Raw genomic sequence first — 20858 nt, 5'->3', positions numbered from 1 at the left:
ATGACAAAATCATACAAGGGGGGATTGCGGCACGTGGTCATTATGTTTGATAAAATTCAATGATATGGAAGGCTGAGTTAGTGCCATACCAAGGACTTTGAGTATTTACAGAAAAATATAGTATGCAACAGGAGAAAGGTCTGTAGCATGCTCATTCAGCGTTCATGGTATATTGAGAATCCATTGGGCATGAAAGTGAAAGGATTTCTGGCCTCAGAAATAATAAATAAATAAATAAATAAATAAATAAAAGAAAAATACAAGCAACAGCAAAACATTCCAACCTGTTAATGAGATTTGCAGTTGACCTTTATTACAGTGGCTCTATTTATTTCAGATCCTTTAAGGAAACATAGGATATTTTGTATGATTAATGATGCGCTGCAGGATCCATTAACAATTAATTAGTGGATTTAAGGCTTCAGAAAACAGGCTTTTATCTAAAGTTTTCATCTCCCTTGGAATCTCGATAAGTCTTTCAGAACAGAAAATAAGCCTCTGACATGTAACCAACTAGCTAATGTAGGCAAAGAAATGATAAGGGGCTTTCTTTCAGATAACAGTGTTCAGAGAAAAAAGAAATGCAATAGGAAAACTTGGCCTGCAGTAGGCTGTATCCATTTCCCTAGGTCAAATAGACTTCATATTCCACAGCAGGACTAAACCAAGATTAGAGCAGATGGTAAAATCACTGTTTGCCCTCCCTTGGGTTTTCCAGCATTTAAGAGCAGTGTTAAATTTGAGGTCATATTATGCATGACATGCTGCTGGTGTTTGCTGTTACAGGACACTTTGAATAACTTCCCTTCCCAAGAAGATAAGCAACTTCACAGCTCAGCAGAAGTTGAATCCTGGACACTGGCCTGGGCTCAAGCAGGAGGAGTCCTGGGCTAGGGCTGCTGGTCAAGGTGGCTGCTCTTAGTATCCCTTAAGAATGAAGAAATAGTCTACCGTCTAGCAGTGAAAATATTTAATAAACTCAATGGGGGCGGGGCAGGGGGGGGAACACACAGGACGGGACAGAGAGAGCACTACAGTATGTGTTCTTTTGTTTGACTTTACTGTAAAATTTTACTAGAACATAATTCCCAATTAATATACTTCAGTAGTAGCATTTTTCTAGAATATGTAAAATTCAGTTATCTTATTTTTATCCACATGTATGTTCAAGCTGTTACTTTATGAGGCAATGTGATCCGCTATTGCATACAGGCAGTCATATGTGAAAATATGTTGTTTTTTATTGTGTTGATGCTTGGAAATCACATTTTGGATTATGCAGATCAAAGTTCATTTTATCTTGCCTTAACAGTTAGCGAATATGATGCAGAAAAAAAATAAAATAATAGATTTATAGAATTCAAACTTGGAAAGGACTATTATGATTATCTCATTTAACATTTTATACATAGGCCAAAGTTTGTACAGCAAAATGTATATAAAGCCCATATAATCATGCTTACTCAAACAAATGTCACCTAAGGAAAATCTCTCAGTGGTTTAAATGCTTCAAGCAGTAGAAAGAGTCCATCAAATCCATTGTAATGTTTTTGCCATGAATAATTATATTCACTGGGAAAAATGACCACCTTATTTCTGATTTGAGTATATAAATATGCAACTTCTAAGTATTCCCTGTTTTATTTCTGCTAGACAAAAAAAAAAATACAGTTTGTTATCATACTGATTACATACAAAATTTTGAAACAATTAAATGCAGAATTCTCTAGGTATGTGGTCAATGATGTCAGGCAAAATGAAAAATATATATATATTTTTTTTCCAAACAATATATACATTACTATCACTTGATACAATGAGCTACACAGTAACCCAACATCTGAATCAACAAATCTATCCATCACTTAGGTGTGCACTCAGGTTGTAAAGTGATCATCAAAACCAGCTTTGATTTTTCTTGAGAACTGATTCTCAGCTTCCTTATGTAAGTATATTTATGAGATGTAAATGTAGAAAATAATTATATTTGTGTTTCTCACTCATAAGGAGGATGCTTACTTTTCCCCTATCCCCAGCCTCTGAATTCTTTGTAGGTGTGTACATGCTACACACAAGCAACTTGGAGGATCAGACACAAATGCCAATGCCATTGCTTTGGTTACTTTCAGAAACTTATTGAAGTGAAAGAAATTAAGTATTTTAAAAGCAAAGATAAATTTATATGCCAGTTGTTTCATTTGATAATTACTTTATACATTTATGAGTGACTTATGTACGATACAACAAGTAACCACTAAAGGTAGTGACTGGTGGATACTTGGCTGGTATAGAGCCAGCTGCCAGTCTGAGCCAGACTTCTTGACCATAATTTAATTCTAATAAGGCATTTCCAGTAATTACTCTGTCAGTGTACTTGTTGCTGTTAATATTTTCAGCCTGAAAACTAAGTTTGTCTATTCCATCAATGACCAGATAGCCAGAGGCACGAGGACTAAATGATTCAATGGTATATTCAAAAACATACACCCCAAGATATGGAACATGGAACTTCCCACTTGCGGGGGCAAATGAAGCTCCGTAGTTGACATCCAGATTGTTAAATCTGATGGGTCCTGGAGTTGTCATCCCATATGTATGAGAGGCAAAAAAAGCCACCATAGGTGCATATCTGTATGATCCCTTTGAAAAATCTGGAAAGGAATAAAGAACAATTTCAAGTAATATCCATGGCATTTCCCTCTCATTCTTCCTGTTATATTGTAGACTTGGATTAGTGAGAAGATCAGAAAAAGCTTTTCTGAAGTCACATAATTGAGTAATTTGAGCAACTAAAACAGTATTTCTACATAAGCACACAGTTTTTCCGTAATGTATAAAAAAAAATTTTTCTTCAGAATTAGTGCCAGGTGTATCCACAAAAGAAGAAATTTAGAAAAAAGCAAGGTAACTGTGATGGATTATGCTAAGTTAACATGAAGAGAGGTGCTATTTTTCTTTTCTTTCTTCTTTTCCCCTCTCTACCCCCATCCCATGATATCTTTCATTGTTCATCTGTGTGTGCTGAAGCCAAGAATTTTCTCCACAAATCTTAGACAAATAGTGGAGAGGTTTAGTACTCCCGACGTTAAATGAGGGAGTAAAAGTATATGTGTTTCTCTTCCAGCTGAGCATGCACACTGTGATTCCCTGCCACTGTAAAAATGATTTTATTCACTATTCATATGCTGTCATGAATGAGAATCAGCCAAACAGCTGCTGAAAGCTGCATTAAATTCTCATTCCATGCAGCCTGGATGTAAATTATTTATTTGTTTTCTGGGCTGAATAAGCACAGTTTGCACTTTTCTTCTTTGAAATATCTTTCAAGGGACGTATGGTTTGCTACTGAAAATCAGAGGTATGCCTAAAATGACTCCTCCAGGCTATAGTCCCATATATTATGGTAGCTAGTGGTATTTATAGGGCATTTCATGCAGTGTTGAAGCTAGTATTCCCAAGTGATGTGATTTCACCTCCCCCCTTGAATTCCATGATGTCATGTTCAGCTACATCTATTGCATTCCCTCCTTCAGCAGCCTTCTGCACAAGTCAGCAGGGAGCTTTCCAGCTATTATGGCTGGTCCCAACCCAATTTAATCCTATTGTCTGGTCATATTAAAGAAAGAGATCGAGAGTCACCCACAGGAATTGATGTCTTCAGCACCAAAACACAGGACATTACTTCTTCAGTTGGTACTCATTAAAGTGAAATGTGAGACCTTTGACCAGCGAATGCTCTCTAATTAGACCTTGGGGCAAATGCCCATGCTGCTAGCATATTGCACTACTAAATTTTTTACTTGCCAACACTCAGAGAATTGTCGTTCACCAGCTTCGTACTGCAGTTGACTCCTCCAAAGGGGTGGCGACAAGCACAAATAAAATTCTCTCTGTCATTGATACAGGTTCCTCCATTCTGGCATGGGGAGCTGACACAAGCTGAATACTGCCCTGTGATAGAGAGGGAGGAAAACCAACAACCTTAAGTTTCAATGGCATGTACATACCCAAACAGTCATTACAGTGACATTGCCCAAATTTTCAATATTTTGGATTTTGGATGGTCTTTTCATCAATTCATAAAGCTGGTGTCATTTCTGCTGAGGTTCTGTGTGAAGGCTAACTTCAGATCCTGTCCAGGTCGTTCAGCATCTCTGCTAATTCAGCCTGCCTCTTTCCCTGAACATAGCATATCCTGAGCTGGTCTCCAAATTATTCAGAAATACCTATAAAAGCTTAATTCTGCTTGTCTCTGGGGGTCAGATACATGTAATAAGATGAAAGATATTATAAATCTACCTTTTTTGGAGCATCTTGCATGCCACACATGAGAAGCATTAAAAGACTGAGATATCTGAACAGCTGTGACTGCGTAGTCCAAGAGAGTCCTGTCAAGAAATAGCAACCTTTCCTTGCTCATTTCTCCCCATTCCTTCCTCCTTAAATTTAATGACCTCCCTCCTCGTAATAAAAGTTTAAAGCCAGCAAAGCCTGGTTACAGCCGAACATTAGGAAATGTTCCTTCTGCTGTTCCTGACACGAGTCTTTCTATAACAATTTAAGGCAGGGTGGACCTACAGATGGTCCTTGGGACAGGTTCAATTTGGAAGATACTCATTCCCATAAGGAGGTGAAGGTGCTGAGAATCCGCCCTTTCTGGCACAGAGACCTGCAGTCTGTCCAGCATCAACTGGCAGTTGACTTTCTCTGCTGACTATCGCACAGCTGGCTCAGTCCTCATCCTCTCTTACTGTATTGTAGCTCTTAGACACTGCAACAAAACAAGACACCGTGAAAATCAGGCAGTCTGTGATCGTGTGATTAAAGAAGTAGGCTGGATAAGCTTATTAATGGGAATGTGCTGAGAGGTTTGGAGCTGACTGCAGGAGCCCCTCAGAAACAAACAGCAAAACTTGGAAAGGCAATGCTGACATATCCAATTTTATTTCCTTCTTTTGGTAAGACAAATGAAATTATTTTTTTTTCTGTTGCTTCAAGCAAATCTGTGTCTTGATTTGGTTTCACTAATGCAAGCACAGAAAGTTGTACTCAAAGGGCATATTCAATTCATTGTTGGGCATAGCAAAACACAGATTTTGTACTTCTGGTGTTGAGGATAGGCTGTCCTGTCTATGACATTATTCATCCAAATGTGTCACAACCACTGGGGGTGAGCCAGATACTGGAGATGAAAGATCTTAAAAGCTATCTAAACCACTTCCAGTACTGGTTCTTTGTCCATAAATAAACTCAGTTCCAGAATATCCACCAAAATTGCTGTAAAAAAAATCATATTTCAAGCAATAAAAATTATTGATGATTTTGCAGAGCATCTTCACTGAGGCTGTCCTTACCTCTCTTCCTATGTATGTGCTGGCCAAATCATGCTCAACCGATATGGAGAAATCTGTAATTCCAGTGCTTCTGACCTCTGAGGCAGTAATTACTGAGTGCAATTATATAATGTTTTGTCATAGCCGTTTGGAGGAACAACATTCAGGCTATGTTAAAAATTAAACATCACTATGAAAAATTTGAAACACAAAGTATTCCCAAACTATACATTTTTATTTTTTTTTCCTTTGCTTTGGTCAAATAAAAGTTGGATGTTTTAGAAAATGAAACTTTTCTTTGCCAGCAACTACCAGTAGAGCTGTGGAAAGAGAACTCCATATAGTCCTGTGATAAATCTAGATTGGTAGGTAGGAACTGAAAAAGCCTTTTGTGAAAGAGTTTACTTATTGCCAAGGAAGTATTAAACTGGATCTTCACATAGGTATTCCAGTAATGCCCACAGTTAGCTAAGATTCCTATCGGACTATTTCACAGACTGCTGCATTAAGGCAACTAAATTCCACAGGAAATTTTAGTTCAGAGAGTAGAATGCTAAAGCACACTGTACTGTGCCACTTGAACTTGCACTGATGAACCATATAGACCTAAAAACACAGCAGTAATTTTTTTCACAGAAAATGGTGTTTACCCTATAATGCCTAAAATAAAGGAACTCAGTAATTCATGATGGAGGTCACAGCACAGGCAACTGGACACGAGGAAATTATGCTTTTCTTCCTAGATTATAGTTTTGCTGCAAATTTAATTGAAGTTATTTTTCACTCATATTTGCCAAGTGTCCACAACGGTTTAGAAGTTGTGTGAAAGGAAAGCAGAAAAGGAAGGAAAACAGCTGATTGTGTCGACTGTATCATATTCCCAAAATACCATAGAATGCTTTGTGTAGGAACACAGCTCATTCTCTGCTAATTGTCCTCTGCTTATCATAAGCAAGTATATCCAAGAAACAGGAAAAAGATCACATGAAAGGAAATGATAATGACATTGAGACCAGTGTTTTAGCAGTCTGCAGAGGGATGATTTTGCCTGAATTTAACCTTGGAGTTAAACCAAATTCAGACATAGCTTTACTTTTGTAAATTAACTTACTTTTTGTAAATTAACCCTCATATAGCAGCATTGCTTGGGTTTATGCTTTACTTTCTACAAGCTAGGAGAATCTGTGAAGACTAGAGTCAAATAAGGAGTTTTAGAGTAAGAGGCCAATGCCCTAGACCTCCAAGGAATAAGCAATCTATGCGTAACATCTGTGTGTTTTACAACAGCATATTTTTGTTGTCATTTCTGGAAGATGCTGCTCATCTCCCCTGCATTTTCTTTTTGTTCTTTGCTGAAGGGCATTCTGGAACACTGTGTCCATGTGACAGATACTCTAGTTGGGGTAAAGATGCCAAAAGTTTCAGGTTAGGAAAAGATTTCTTACTATTGTACACATCCTATTTTTAATTAATCCTTCACAGTTTAGTAGTGTAGATGAGGAAGAAGAAACACTTTAGAAAATAATGAAAAACTTTAATTGCAGCTATGAATAGTGGAGAACAAATGAAATGCAGTTGTTATTTACACTTAGAACAGTAAGAGTGGAGATAGTGTATTAATGCCAAGTTTTTCTACTCTTTGGGAGGGCAAGCAGCCAGAAACTCTTTTGGGAAATAGGCTGCCAATGCTGTACAAACAACTCTTCAAACAAATAATGAAGATTTGTCAGTATCTACTGCAGCATTGTTTAGAAGTAAATGAAATATTTAGCAATCTAATAGTCTCCCTATGGAAAGAAGTGACTCCAGTGGTTCAGTTTGGAAGTGTCTGAACAAGAAATGACTTTCCAGTGTTTTCTCAATATTTGGTTATCTGTAGCTGTCTCCGTGGAAGCCTTAAGAGATTGGAAATCTGAGAGCGATAAAAGCAGTGAGCATCCTCAGTAGCCAGGATGCAAGGAGTGACATGGGGCTGCAGGTGAGGGGTTGCCCACCAGGGCAGGCAGGCATGAGCAGAAGGTGACAGCAGAGCTAGAGCATTACCTGGAGAGGTGACGAGCAGAGTGAGGCAGGTCAATCACATCAACCGGGATCAGCCACAGCCCAGCATGACTCACAAAAGACCAGATCATGAAGCCTGGCCTGAGCTGGACTGGGGCTCTCAGTCATATGGGCAGGGGGTGCAGTGTGAGGGATAGGTCAGGCTGCCTGGGGCAATGCAGGCTATTGGTGCCCTCAGTGCCTTGGTAGGGAATTCGGTTGCAAGTGCTCTATGAAGTTACAAGTTATCCAAGTTACAAAAAGGCACACTCACCACACAGTGATCTTGGACAAAAAGTGAGGACGACAGGAGGCCTTTTCATCACTGCAGCTGTTCTCCCCAGCTTTAGGTGGAGGCAGTTTGTCAAACTTGACCTGAACTGCTTTGACCTGAACTACTTAGACTCTGGCAACTCTGTTGAGGTGCTTCTTCGTTAAACAGAGATATCTAACACTTCAACCATGATGTTTTTCAGGTTTACTAAATTAAATACAACAAAGAAGTTTCATCCACCTGTTAGTCTGAAGTGTAATTATGCAAAATGGAGGTGTGTGCCATCAAACTGAACTAGAATAATCATCAAACTAGTGGAATTAAAACAGAGGATCAAAATATTTAATTTGTTTAAATTCACTGCAGGATATAGTGAAAGAGTGGCAATGGAGGCTTGCATTTATGTCAGGAGTCAGAAATCATGAGAAACTATAATCTGACAGAAAAAAAAAAAAATGATTTCCACATATACAACTGCAAACACTCTGACTTAGCCCTCAGTTTCAGTGTGTAGTCCCTGCTGAAACAAACAAATGGGAGCTTGGATTAAAACTAAAAGATAGAATGCAGCCTATTGAAAGTTAGGAGTATTGGCCATCGTTTCAGTATAGGGAGTTGTCTTGCTTTGCTGAGTTTTTGACAGAAGCAAGAAGATAGGAGATAAAACGTAACTATTATTGAAATCTTAAATACACTTTAACTCCTTTGGTACTTCATTCTCCGGTGTACTGAGAACACTGATTTTGGTCATTCCCGTGTGAGTATACTAAGATACGTAAGATGAGTGTACTAAGATGAGTGTATTAAGATGTACTAAGGGTGTACTAAGATCTGGAGTGAGATCAAAAGAAGATGAAGAATGAAATGACCTTTATCTTACAATGATGCGCTGTTTTAAATACATAAATATAACACAGTTGCACTCTCAGTTATTCATGTTGATGGGAGGGCAGAATAATCTGAATAAGGCATAGCCACAACTAACATAAGACATGCCCCAAGAGTGCATTCAACTTTGAAAACTGTGACAGCCTCTAGGTTCTCTAGAGAACAAAACCAACACTAAATGGCATTGGGAAAATTGGAATTTAGCTAAGCTGTCCTTGCTCTGCATCATGCATTTTTGCAGTAGAACAGTGTACTGGAGGGTAGGACCAGACATAATCCATAACAAAGGCTAATGAAGAGTTTACTACTTTTTTCTTTTCTTTAAAGGATGTCTTTGCCCCTATGTTAGATACTTGAGGGTATCTTAAGATCCTAATTGCTTTTTTATCCACTCCACATAGCTATTAAGTTATTATCAGGTGAGAGAGATATTCAGTACTTCTCACACATATTCTACCCTCTAGCTGACAAAAAGCTTTCCTTTTGTTCAGTCTACAACTTGAGACGTCTTCAAACTTGCATGTACCTGCATACATAGTGGAAACTCACAGTGTTTCTCCTTGATGTCAAATGATTGTTGTGGAAAGTGTTACCTCAGGGCCAAATCCTGAACACACTAAAGCCAATGAAAAATTTCAGTCTGTTAGAGTAGAATAGAATATTGAACATTTTAGAATCAATGAGAATTGACATTCACCTTTTTACTGTTTATAGAATATGATTTTAATCTTTGTGGATTAAAATAATGATCTAAGAGCTAATGCACTTTATAATTAGCCGACTGTACCTTAGGATTTCTTCTAGAAACTTTAGTAAAGTCAGCACATATTTCTGGATGGTCTCCTGGAACTTAGAGAGAAAAAGCTTTCCTGGAGAAGTAAAATCTACTGATGTAGAAGATGGATATTTGTTAATTAAGACAATGGTCTTACTTCTTTAACTTATGGAAATGTAATGTATGACTTTGCTAGGCAACAAACTTCATTGAGTGCAAAAGTTCATTACTGCTGGAAAACTGCATAAACACTGCTATGTAAAGACCTTGCTTAAAAATATGACTTTGTTATGTCTGCAATGATCTGCACTTTTTGTAAGTGCGAGCACATAGTTAATGTTATCAAGTAAGCTATTTAATAAATTTGGCATGAGATAAATAATAAATAGGAAAGACATTAATTCACTAATGCAGGTGGCAACTTTGCGTGCTCCAGGCAGGTGGCACTGGTGACAGTTTCCAAAACAGTAGAAGACTCAGGAGGGATCAAGGACATCAGATCTCATTTTCACCTAGTTTTAATTGTGATCAAGGGTTTTGAATTTCCATCCCGTGCAGTGGTGAGAACAGGCAGAAAACAGAAATGACCAAGAAAGAATTGCTGTTTCAATATGTTAAAATAACCAAATTACTTTCTTGGTAGCAAGTGCATTTTTAAGTGTGACTGCTTGTTGGAATAGCTGTATGTTCCCTCTAATTGAAGTGTGTTAAGTCTTTCAGTGGGGATGGAGTTCATCATAAGTCAGATACTTGTGGGATTAGAGCTTTAATGAGCATCCTTTCCATTGATTACTGAAAAGTGCCGTATATAGGACAGGAGGAAAAAAGGAGGGATGGAGGGCAAGACCGCCCCATAACAAGAGCCATAGCCCTTTCTACCACCACATCTGCTTACAATAGGGACGAAATATGCTTTCAGAAATGTTCATACATTTAAGAATGCTGTATAGAAAAGATTTGTCTTGACATTCAAAACTATCTGGACATTCACGTGTCATTTAGGAGTCTGTCTCACTTGTTTTAATGTGAATTAGTCTCCTCTAGGATTTTTTTTTTTCCAGAAACTATATTTCCATAAAACATCAGCTTGTGCTATTGATTTTCACTCAAATATGATGCCAAAAGGCATAACATTTGTATTTCTATGAATTCATCCATATAAATGAATTTCATGTGATGATGTTTGAATTTAAGTAAGGAAGCCAATCACACTCAGAATGGCAGCTTCTACTCAGTTGAGCCATTCTCTAGATGAATTCAAGAGTCAAATACACTTTATTAGCTGGACTACTGATTCTGCAAGAACACTGTTATTATTTTAACTTATCTTAATGAATTCAAGTAAGAGCTGTCAAAAGCTTCTTTGCAATCATTTGGTGTATTCACTTGCTTAGGTATTTAATACCTTTCATCCCCATTGATGCTGCAAAGGACTGATGAAACTCCAGATATCTCTCCCAAGTTTCACATTTCTACTGAAATTGCTAATTGAGAGGCAGGCACAAAATTATTGTAGTTTAGATTTTCTCTAAATTGATGGTTAGGTTTGAAAGGTCAGGTCCTCAGCTGAGTGTGTGCGTACACATATATCTTAAACTGATTAGATGTGAATTTATTAAGGAAAATTACATGGAGCTTCTGGGATGTCTTTATTGCAAAGTCTCCTCATAAGAAAAATAAACCTTCTTGGAAGAGTAACCTCAAGTTCCTCCAAAACACTATGTCATTCTCTGAGCTTTTATTCTCCTTCTCCTTAAGTTATTATGTCACCTGTTAAGACTACTCTCTTACTCACTTCATCTCACTGATTACATAATACCCTTTATTACAAAAGAGCCTAATTTTTCTTAACACTAAAACACATTACCTGAATCTATAGTATTATCTGTGTTTCTCTGACTTCGGCTTGCCAGGCTCATGGTGATGTTTGTTGTCCCTTTCTTCACTGGAGTTGGTTTCTTTATAGTTGGTTTCACTTGCTTCTGAAGTTTGGTGATGTTGTTCATTGCGCTTGCCACCAATATGTCAACATGCTCAGTTAAATTCATCAGGATAGTCCCTGCTTTTATTTCAAGCACAGATTCAATGAGCTCTTTGAGACCTCTTTGCAGTAGGGGAATATCTGGCTGAGCAAGTTTAATTAGCACAGGTATACTTGCATTCACTTTTTGGATGGTGCTGTTGGCATCCTGACACAGCCCCCAGGCTTCATGAGCAGTCCTGTTCAGAAGTGGAATGTTGTTTGAGAAGCGGATTGACTTGGCTTCCAGAGCCTTAATCCTGGAATTCAGTGCCTGGAGCTGAAGTGAGATCATTTGTTCTTTCTCTGTTGAGGCAGCCTTGTTTTTCTTCAGTGAGACACAGTTATTTGCCAAAAACTTAGAAATTTTGGACTCCACACCCAGGAGGCGAACCTCGTGGTCCCTAGATTCCTCCACAGAATCAAATATTTTTTCTTCCAGTCGGGTGATTTCTTTTTGTTGACTGTCCACTTTTGATGATGTTTCATTTAAAATATAGTAAATTCTTCTGAAATTGTGGAGCATAATTTTGTCAGACTCTACATAAGGAAGATCAGAAATGGATGTAACTACTTGTGAAGTGAATTCCTGTTTTTTGCCAGTAAGCAGTGTCCAGAGGGTTTCATTCAACTGTTGGAACTGGGAAATTAGAGCCAGCAGGCTGTCCAGCTTCTCCGCTCTGCTACAGCAGACCTCAGTCTCATTTTTCAGGGCATGTAGTGTACGTTTCAGTACATAGTTATCTTGAATAGAATCAATAGCACTGTTTATTACTGTCATGGTCTTGTTTAATCCATCCTCTATTTCCATAGAGCATTCGTTAATACGACTGTCAAAGAGTTCCTGATAAGCCTGAGATTCATTTTTAAGTCCTTCCTGAGTTTTAGAAAGTCCCTTGATTGTAGAACTCATTCTGTTAATGGCAGTTGTGAGGTTTTCAAGCTTTTCATTGATTGCTTCAGCTTGAATTTGATGTTCATACTCTGAAGTCAGACTAAAAGGTGCCCCTTGTTCAATCAAGGGTTGCAGGATCTCCATGTCATAGCACAAATCATTAATTTGCTCATTCATTTTATCAATCTTACTGTCCAATGGAAGGACCATGTCAGAGAGACTTCTGTTTAGGATAAGCACATTCTCTTGGGTTGCTGCCAGCTGCATTTGGAAATCCTTTCTGCTCTCTGACAACATGTCATCACAGACTCCCAGAACAGAATCTCTCTGAATTTCCAGTTCAACACTGAGATTGCTGATTTTGCTGTCCTGGATTCTTAAGTCATCGTAAATCTGCAGCACCATCAGGCCCTGTTTCTTTACTTTCTCATTCATTGTGAACATGTACTCTGTAATGTTGTACTCTGTGACTTGATCTGTTGAAGGGATGTTTTGATTTGAAGACTGTTCAGCTGATAAAAGTTGTTCATGAGCATCTTTCATTTCAGTAAGGGTCCTATTTAAAGATTCAAAATAAATGACACTTCTTGACTGTTGATGTTCCAAGTTCTCTTCCAAGGATTTCTGCTTTTTCTGTAAAGCTTTCACAGGCTTGTCACAAGTTAGGGTCATTTCCTCTTTCATCTGCACCATATGACTTTTTAGCTCCAGAATGTCAAGCTTTGTTGGCCCACTCTCTTTCTCTTGAGCAAATTTTTGTTGGGTTTCATTCAGATATTTGACTAACTCTTTTGTATTTTCAAGATCTTCTGATAAACTAGACACAGTCTTGAAAATTTGAGCAATGCTCTCTTGCATTTCTCTTCGAAATCCTTCTAACTGTTCTCTGACAATGTCTTTGACTAACATATTAATACTCTTGGATTTGAGACCTTTGGGAGAAAGGATAAATATGGAAACAATCAAATCAATAGTCAGCAATAGTTTTATTTTTATTTTTTCTCTCCACAATGTGAGCTCAGTGCTATAAGGAAGTGAAATGCCCACTTTGGTTACCCACCCACAGAGGAAAATGTGCAGCTGAGGAACACAGAAGATGGCTACTTGTATGAAGTCTCATCCCTGCTTCTAATGAAATCAGAGGGAATTTTGCTATTATTTTGAAAATGCAAACTCATCTGCTGTATATATAGTTTCAGTTTTGATTGCCTAGATAAGCTGTCTCTGAGCACTGAAATTGGGAGAGTTGTATGCTTTTGTGGCTTGCTTGGAAGAAAACAAGGTGTCCTTTTTCCATTTGGAATGTAAGAAAAAAATGGCTTTAACAACATTACGGTCAAGAAGAAGTAATAGCAGAGATTATTATTACCTTCCTATTCTATCATGTATGATAAGTGATCATATGACACACTGTAGTGAGAAAGAAGAAAATAAAAGTAATAGCCTTATTACATATCTAAAATTAAGGTATGATAAAAATGTTGCAAAAGACAGACTTTTAAGGTACACATTTTAAGTTAGTCTTGAATACTATAACTTCTTTAATAGCTCCTAGGAATACTGATCCTGAAAAGCAATGGTTAAAGGTAATTATGTGGGAATTCTGCTCCTGTGTAGAATATCAAAATATGACTCCTGTATAGCCTTAAGTGGGTAAAAGCAGTCATAAAATACTGTCCATCAAGACTGCTGCATAAAAATATTGAATTAATTAGAGCAATAATTCTGCTCCATTATGAGATTAGAAGGACTTTTTCTTTCTTTTTTTTTTTTTAATTTTTTCTTTTTTTCTCCAAAGGTAGCCCCTGTGTCCAGTTAAAGCACTGAAACATTCTTTGCACAAACACCAATGACCCTGTAGCCAGCTTGCCGTATAATGATTATACTCTTCAAGCTCTACAATACTTTGATGACTATCAGTTTTCAGATTAAAAATTATTGATAAAGATAGAAACTCTTCCTTTGCCTTTCTCTGTTTTCCTCTAAATTACTTCTATAGCCTGGAATGCTATATCCAGTCTGAGGGCTGGAGCCTTCATCTCTAAAACAGCAAGGCAAACTCTGAAACCTTATTTGAAAATACATTCTCAGCAAGAGCAATATAAGTGGCAGGAAATCAGACCCATAAAACATAAGGACAATAAATGCCAATACAGCTCTGGGCCCCAAGGGTGCAAAAGAAAGTCCCAATAAAAATGGTTTTGTTCAGAAAGCTAGAAACATAGTACTTTTTCTATTCAGGAAATCCATTTGAATTATGTGTGTCCTTCCAGCTGTAAACAGGCTAATGTAACTGATAATGGCTGCTTTCTATGAACTATAAATGAGTTTCAGTCTTCATTATGTCTGATAAAATGGACAGTAAACATCTCTGATGCTTAGGGGAGAAATCTGTCACTTGTTCAAGTGTTTTTTTCAAGGTAGGATATAATAGGCAGGTGCAGTAAATTTGATAGCATAGAAAAAAGCCACTTCAGAAATACAAAATGAAGTTTCCCAAGCAATACATTCAGTTACTGTCAACTGTGGTCACAGATGTTACAGCATTTTTTTTTTTTACATACAATATGGAAAACAACAAAGTGATAATATTGAGATTGCCTCTATTTTTTCACTTTTGACTACCCAAACAGCAAGTAAATGACTAGACAAATATATACACATGAATGTGCACTCACATATGCAGAGTTTTGTCAATGAACTTCACTAAAAGAAAAACAGCAAGATATTCGAAAATGAGGATATACTGTCTGAGGGGAGGATCCAAGATATGAATGAAGAATAAAATAATTTACGTGTAAAGGAAACCATTATCACTGATGATTTGGTCAGGATACTTGAAGGTGCTAGAAAATATTTTGTAGTTTTAAGAGTCACAAGGAGTGAAGAGAAGTTTAATGGCTGTGGAAAAAAACAAAGTTACTCTATGCCTTCTATGAGGAATTCATTCCATTTTTTCATGTCAGCAACATATTTGGATGAAAATCCATCCTGCTGCAAGAATTATTCTATGGGATCTACACTGGCCTTTTGTTTCTGTGACAGTCAAGAAACTGCCAGCCTCTCCTCTCCCATTCCTACTCTATTTAGCTGGATCATGGGTGTTTTGTGGAGCTCAGCTCTGTTTTTCTGGTGTTCTTGTTATTACCAAGATGATGAAACCTGACAAAACAAACAACTTGGGGTTTCTCTCCATTGTTTCCTGGCTAGGACAACTAGGTACTTGGTAAGCAAGTACTGTTTTTATTGCTCCCTGAGGCTGTGGGAGCATACTTCACAGGAAAACCTGAACCAAATTCCTGCTGTTGGTGACAATCTTAAACTTGAGCTAGGAATACATGTGAGTACATTCATGGATGCAACTCGATCTTTCTGTTGCTCATTTTGAAATGGAAAGTTCCAAACTACCTGTGATCAGTAAGGATCTCTTGAACTTTTTATGAGATTATGAATTTTAATTTTAACTCCCTGTCTGAAATCCACAGTGCGTAATTACTCTGTGTCAACATATACTCCCTCTGCAGTTTCAATTACTATTTGAAGAATAGTGTGCAAAATAAATGTATGTACACAGGAGACTGAGCTGAGGTTATACATCCAGCTGTAAATGACTTTTCTGACTTGGAAGTGATTAACTCTCCATTGCTGAGTTCATTTTTAAAGGAGTGTGCATTTTAATAATGAAGAGGAAAGGAGTATATAAAAGGGCTTGATGTGGATGAAAGAAGGAAGAAAGAATAGCAAAAAATAAGCAGAGTTTATTAAATGAAAGGGAGAACGCCAAATCATTTTCTCAAGACAAGTAAAAAAGTAGGATGAGTCTCATGAGTATTGAAAGCAGTCTTTTTAAATGCATAGAAGACTTCAATAATCAAATTAGAGGAGCATATCAGTTACTACAGTGTCACCTTGTATCAACAGATGACAGATTTGTGGGACCAAAGTCTATTTACAGATAAAAACAAGAAATAAAGACTTTGTAAACTGTATTGAATTGTTTGTTCAAAGAAAAAGACTTCACTCCAAACAAACCTTGATACAAATCTGGGTAGCCATTAGAATTTCTGATATGAAAAAAGGTGAATAATGCATGTGAGAAAGGAGGTGGGCATCATGCAAAGAAAATGCAAAGGCAGGAGGAAGAAGGAAGAAACCTGAATAACATGAAGGAAATACAGTCTTAGCTATTCTTTGAAAGCATATTGCTTCAGCAGGCAGTGGTAGTGGGGAAGCTTGTGAAGTGTTTTGCTTCAGGTGAGCTTCTAACAGTAATTTTTAGCAACTCTGATGTATGCTCTGCGTCTGTACTGAGCTAGAGGACAGCATGGAACTCTTGACAGTTTCAGTTTCTTTAGAATATTCTTTGCCCACTTGGGATATGACAGAGTGATACTCCCTGGGCAGAAACTGCAGTTGCCCTTTAATGTTATTACATGAGCCAACAGAAACATGAAGCTTGTCCTCTCTCCCCTGTTCCATTCATTCCTGCTGTTTACCTATGTACAAGCCAAGAACAACCTGTATTGGAGTGCCCATAATGAGAGTTAAGGAAAGTAGCTGATGGCAGCATTTTCATTACAGCTACCTGATTAGGAGGTAGATCAAGGACATAAATCAAAAAAAGGCCAGCAAGAGGGGATTTCATTGAAGCAGGTATAAAATAGAACATGGTAGATAAAAACAATAAAGACTTAAACCACATTTACAGACAAGTAGGAAATAATGTGTTGTTTTTTTGTTTGTTTGTTTGTTTGTTTGTTTTTTTAACTGTGCATTTTAATTAGGACTTGGGCCCCTAAATATAGATAGGGAATGGAGAAGCAGGAGCACAGCAAATGACCTCTTGGAATAGCATCAAAATGACAGCTAGAATGAGTGGAATATAAAAAAGAATGAAGAGAAAGCAAAAGGGAAATGGGAAATATTCAAAGACAAATTAAATGTATGCCCAAGGGTCAAGAATGCCATCTAGCAATATGTGGAGAGGTGAAAGCAGGTCACAAAGTGAGAGATGGGATAAATGTGATCCAGGGTACAAGAGAGCCATCTAGCATTTGGCATGAGCAACTTGGGAAACAAAAGAGAACTGAAAATACATGAAATGGGACAACACCAGATAATTGTAAGGGAAATACGAAAGCACTTATTGCTTCATTTAGTTTTATCTCTATGAAAAAGTTTCAATTCCCCCATTTATTTTTTCCCCCAGTTATTTTTAATCAATAGAAAGTTCTCTGGATTCTGTAACATATTATACAATCAGTTTGGGAAAAATCCTGAAAAAAATAGGAAAGTATTGCATATCAAGGAAATGAAAGCTTCTGTCCCAGTCTGTTTCTTAAGCACTGTTTCTAGATAAGTATCGAACAGATCTTGCTGTGGGATTTACAAAGAATGGATGCATAATTTTGCTGATAAAAATCTGCCCAACCTTCTGATCCCTGTCTATGTCTTTCTCATTCATCCAATAGAATAAGAAGGATAATTTCTTACTTGATTTTTAGCTCATGAGCACAGATCTTTATCAAAGTTAGCCTAGTGTTATCACAGAGGCGAATTATTCAGTGGGATGTTTGACATGTTATAAATGCAACTACAGAAATCCTTATATGTTTCCTCTGCATATGTGAATTATGTGTTAAAGAATATTGCTTGAACTTAGTATAAAAGCAAATGCTACCTCCTTTAGCAGCTGTCAGGTAAATTAAAAGCAGAGATAAGAAAGTTTGCAGAAGCTCTAAGTAAGAGAAAATGCGTTGATAGTAGCTTAAGTTACCATATAGATGATATAGTACGTAAGAATGTAAGTCCTTTTTGTTACTATAAAAGATACCATAAGAAATGCTTAAATAAAAAAATAAATAAATAAAAAAAAAATCTTTCTGTTATGAAACAAGAGTTCTCCCTCCAAATGTTGAACAATAGAATAAGACAGCCGATAATTGTTTTTTTCCTTTTTTTTTTTTCTCCTGGCACCTTTAACTGGGTGAGTGATTACATTAATTTATTTTTCTTACCTTTTAGAAAAGACTGGAGGTCTCTGCCCTTATCTTCATTGATTTTGCCTTCCAGAGAAGAAAGAGTCTTGCTTGCATCATTCATGGCAGCAGTAATGTTGTCAACTTTTTTCTGTAGAAAAGTCAGTTTCATCTCCTGGCTGCTAATCTTCTCGTTCATTTTTTGTGTGAGTGCTTGTTAACAAAACAAAATGAGAAGAAGAAAAAAAAAGAAAAAAAAAAAAGTAGCATTACAAAATTGTGAGGGTAAAAATAAAATGTAATTGACTTGAGAGACATTAGCTGAGAGTGCAGTGAAAAGTTTCTGAATTATTAGCCTGGAGTGAATCATCTTGATTTTTGTCATGTATCATGTATTAGTGACATTCAGCAGCACAGCAGTAAATAATTACTGAAGCATCTGTATCCATTATAAAGCATTTATAATTCCAGAAGAGTACTTTGAATGGTTAGCATATTTTAATCAGCATAATGTCATTCTCCACCTAGCACCCTAAGGGTATTCAGTTAACTCTCATTTACCCTACCTCCTTTAACACAATCACAAAAGCATTGATTTTTACTTTCCATTTATAGCACAACTTCATGAATTTCCAAGGCTTGTTTCTGAAGAAACACATCATATTTTCAGTGTTGGGATCAAAATAAAGACTTGTTCAACAGAGCAGCAAAGGAAAAAACTATCAGAAAAACAGCTAATAGATAAATGACTTCAAAATAATTAGTCTGTCACTAAGAAAAGATATCCAACCTGTTCAGTCAATTTTTTTCAAAACCTGCCCAAATTTTTCCTGGCATTTGTAGTCTCTTCAGGTGCAAAAAGGCCTATCTGGATGGTTTTAAGATAGTGGTAAAGAAGGCCTTGATCTTGTGAACTGAGACTTCATGAAACATCAGCTATCCACCAGTGTTTCACAGCTGACAGGAATGAGACTTAGTCTGAAATTTTCAGAAATGTTGAGAAAATTAAATGATTAAATTCCTGTAAGCAAAGCTATAAAATCTCTTCAACAATTGAGTTCAAATGGCCTATACACATACGTTATACACATAATATACTACACCACATTATCCAAACTATACTATGACTTAACAAATTGCTATGCATAAGATTCTTAAGCAATACAGATAAATATTTATTAGTGCAAATTTACAGTATTGCTATTGATCTTTAGTCACTTTTCATTATGGGATTAGTGTCTTTTCTCATGGCAGTACACTTATAATCAGAAATCATGTAGGCACAGGCTTAGTGTAAAATACAGGCTGTAGACACAGGGTCCTGAAGACAAGAAAAAGCAAGTTTAAAACCTGAATGTTCTGACTAGAATTTGATTCTTAAATATTCTAATATGTTAAAAAAAATGTATCATATCTAACTCAATAGCATGTGGGAAAATACAGAGAATTCACTAAATGCATCAAGTCGGTACAGATGAATTGTGCCAAAACCCACAAGAATGCTTTCCTGTAGAGACATTTTGACTGTAAAACTCTTAATAGGTATAGCTTGATGAGTAACCTGTTTTAGGTTAGAGTGTTAGCATCTCCAGCTGTTTACTTTCCCACTTGGTGTCCACTTAGACAGAAAACTGTGATTATATCTCAACTAAGTAGTTTAGAGTCTGGCAATTCTCCTCAGCTTTCCTCAGCATCATTGTGGAGACAAGCCATTGGTGGTTCTTTTTGAATGCTCCATGGCATAATACTACTCTCTGACAAAGACAAAAAGACAAGTCTGGATATTTCTGCTCTTTGAAGGAGTATCTCTCTTATTTGAATTACCACCATAATAAACTGAGTTGTTTTCAGTACTGGCTCATGTATAGTCATCAGATCTAATAACTGAATTATAATTAATTTGCGGAGTGCAACACTTTCTTCAGTTACATTTCTGTCAGTCTTACTAAAGGGAGTAGACAAGCTTCAAAAATTAACTTGAAACTGTGGTTTATAAATGCTATGACAGATGGAAATAGAAGCTGGCTTGTTGAGTTCTGACAGCAGCTTACGGAGTGGCAGACCAGGGTAGTCAAATACTCCTGACCCCAGGTTGTGTTTGCAGAGTTGGCAACTAGAACAGGTATCTCTTTATACTCTAAACTGATCCTATCAATTAACATGGAGTGCTGAGATTTCAGTTTTAGAGTTATTTTTCAGGCCAGAATTGCTACTAAGAGAAGTGGCTCTATTTAACTCTATGGATCAGGCTCACTTTTTCATATGGGCCCTCTCTATACACACCCACAGAGGAAAACACTGATCAATATGTTCCAAAACCTTATGGTTTAAAATGAACAAAGGTGGGCAAAATATGGACATAGTGAGCAAATGAGTAGTGCAATAAGACATGGTCTCAAACATTTGTGGTTTGGAGTGGTATATCGTCCCTGTGTTGCTTAGTTATTTGATCATCATAGATGGAGTAGTTTAAAAAACATGTAAACTGCCATTACCAAAGTTCAAAGAGTCACTGTACTGATTTTGAATAACAACAATTTTTTTGAGCAACAATTTTTATAAGCAAATACATAACAGAATTGTGTATTCAGGTGATATAATTAACATCACTACATTTTCTTTCAAAGTGCAAAGGTAGTCTACACTACTAGATTT

At 36.9% G+C, this 20858-nt stretch overlaps 1 protein-coding gene across 1 annotated transcript in view; it reads right to left on the bottom strand.

The window, feature by feature from the left end:
* Positions 1–1039: 1039 nt before the first annotated feature.
* MMRN1 (multimerin 1) overlaps positions 1040–20858 on the bottom strand; it is a 42172-nt gene continuing 22353 nt past the window's right edge. Inside the window, exons 5-8 of the mRNA XM_084517916.1 lie at positions 18243–18416; positions 11178–13157; positions 3805–3951; positions 1040–2651 (exon numbers count right to left, since the gene is read on the bottom strand). Coding sequence (XP_084374042.1) covers positions 2230–2651; positions 3805–3951; positions 11178–13157; positions 18243–18416 — 2723 coding nt within the window. The 3' untranslated portion in view covers positions 1040–2229. The remainder of the gene's footprint in view (positions 2652–3804; positions 3952–11177; positions 13158–18242; positions 18417–20858) is intronic.

Source organism: Aythya ferina, assembly GCF_964211825.1.
Source record: "Aythya ferina genome assembly, chromosome: 4".
NCBI classification, from domain to species: domain Eukaryota; kingdom Metazoa; phylum Chordata; class Aves; order Anseriformes; family Anatidae; genus Aythya; species Aythya ferina.
Note: the sequence above shows the minus strand (reverse complement) of the source record. Positions and strands in the feature narration are given on the sequence as shown.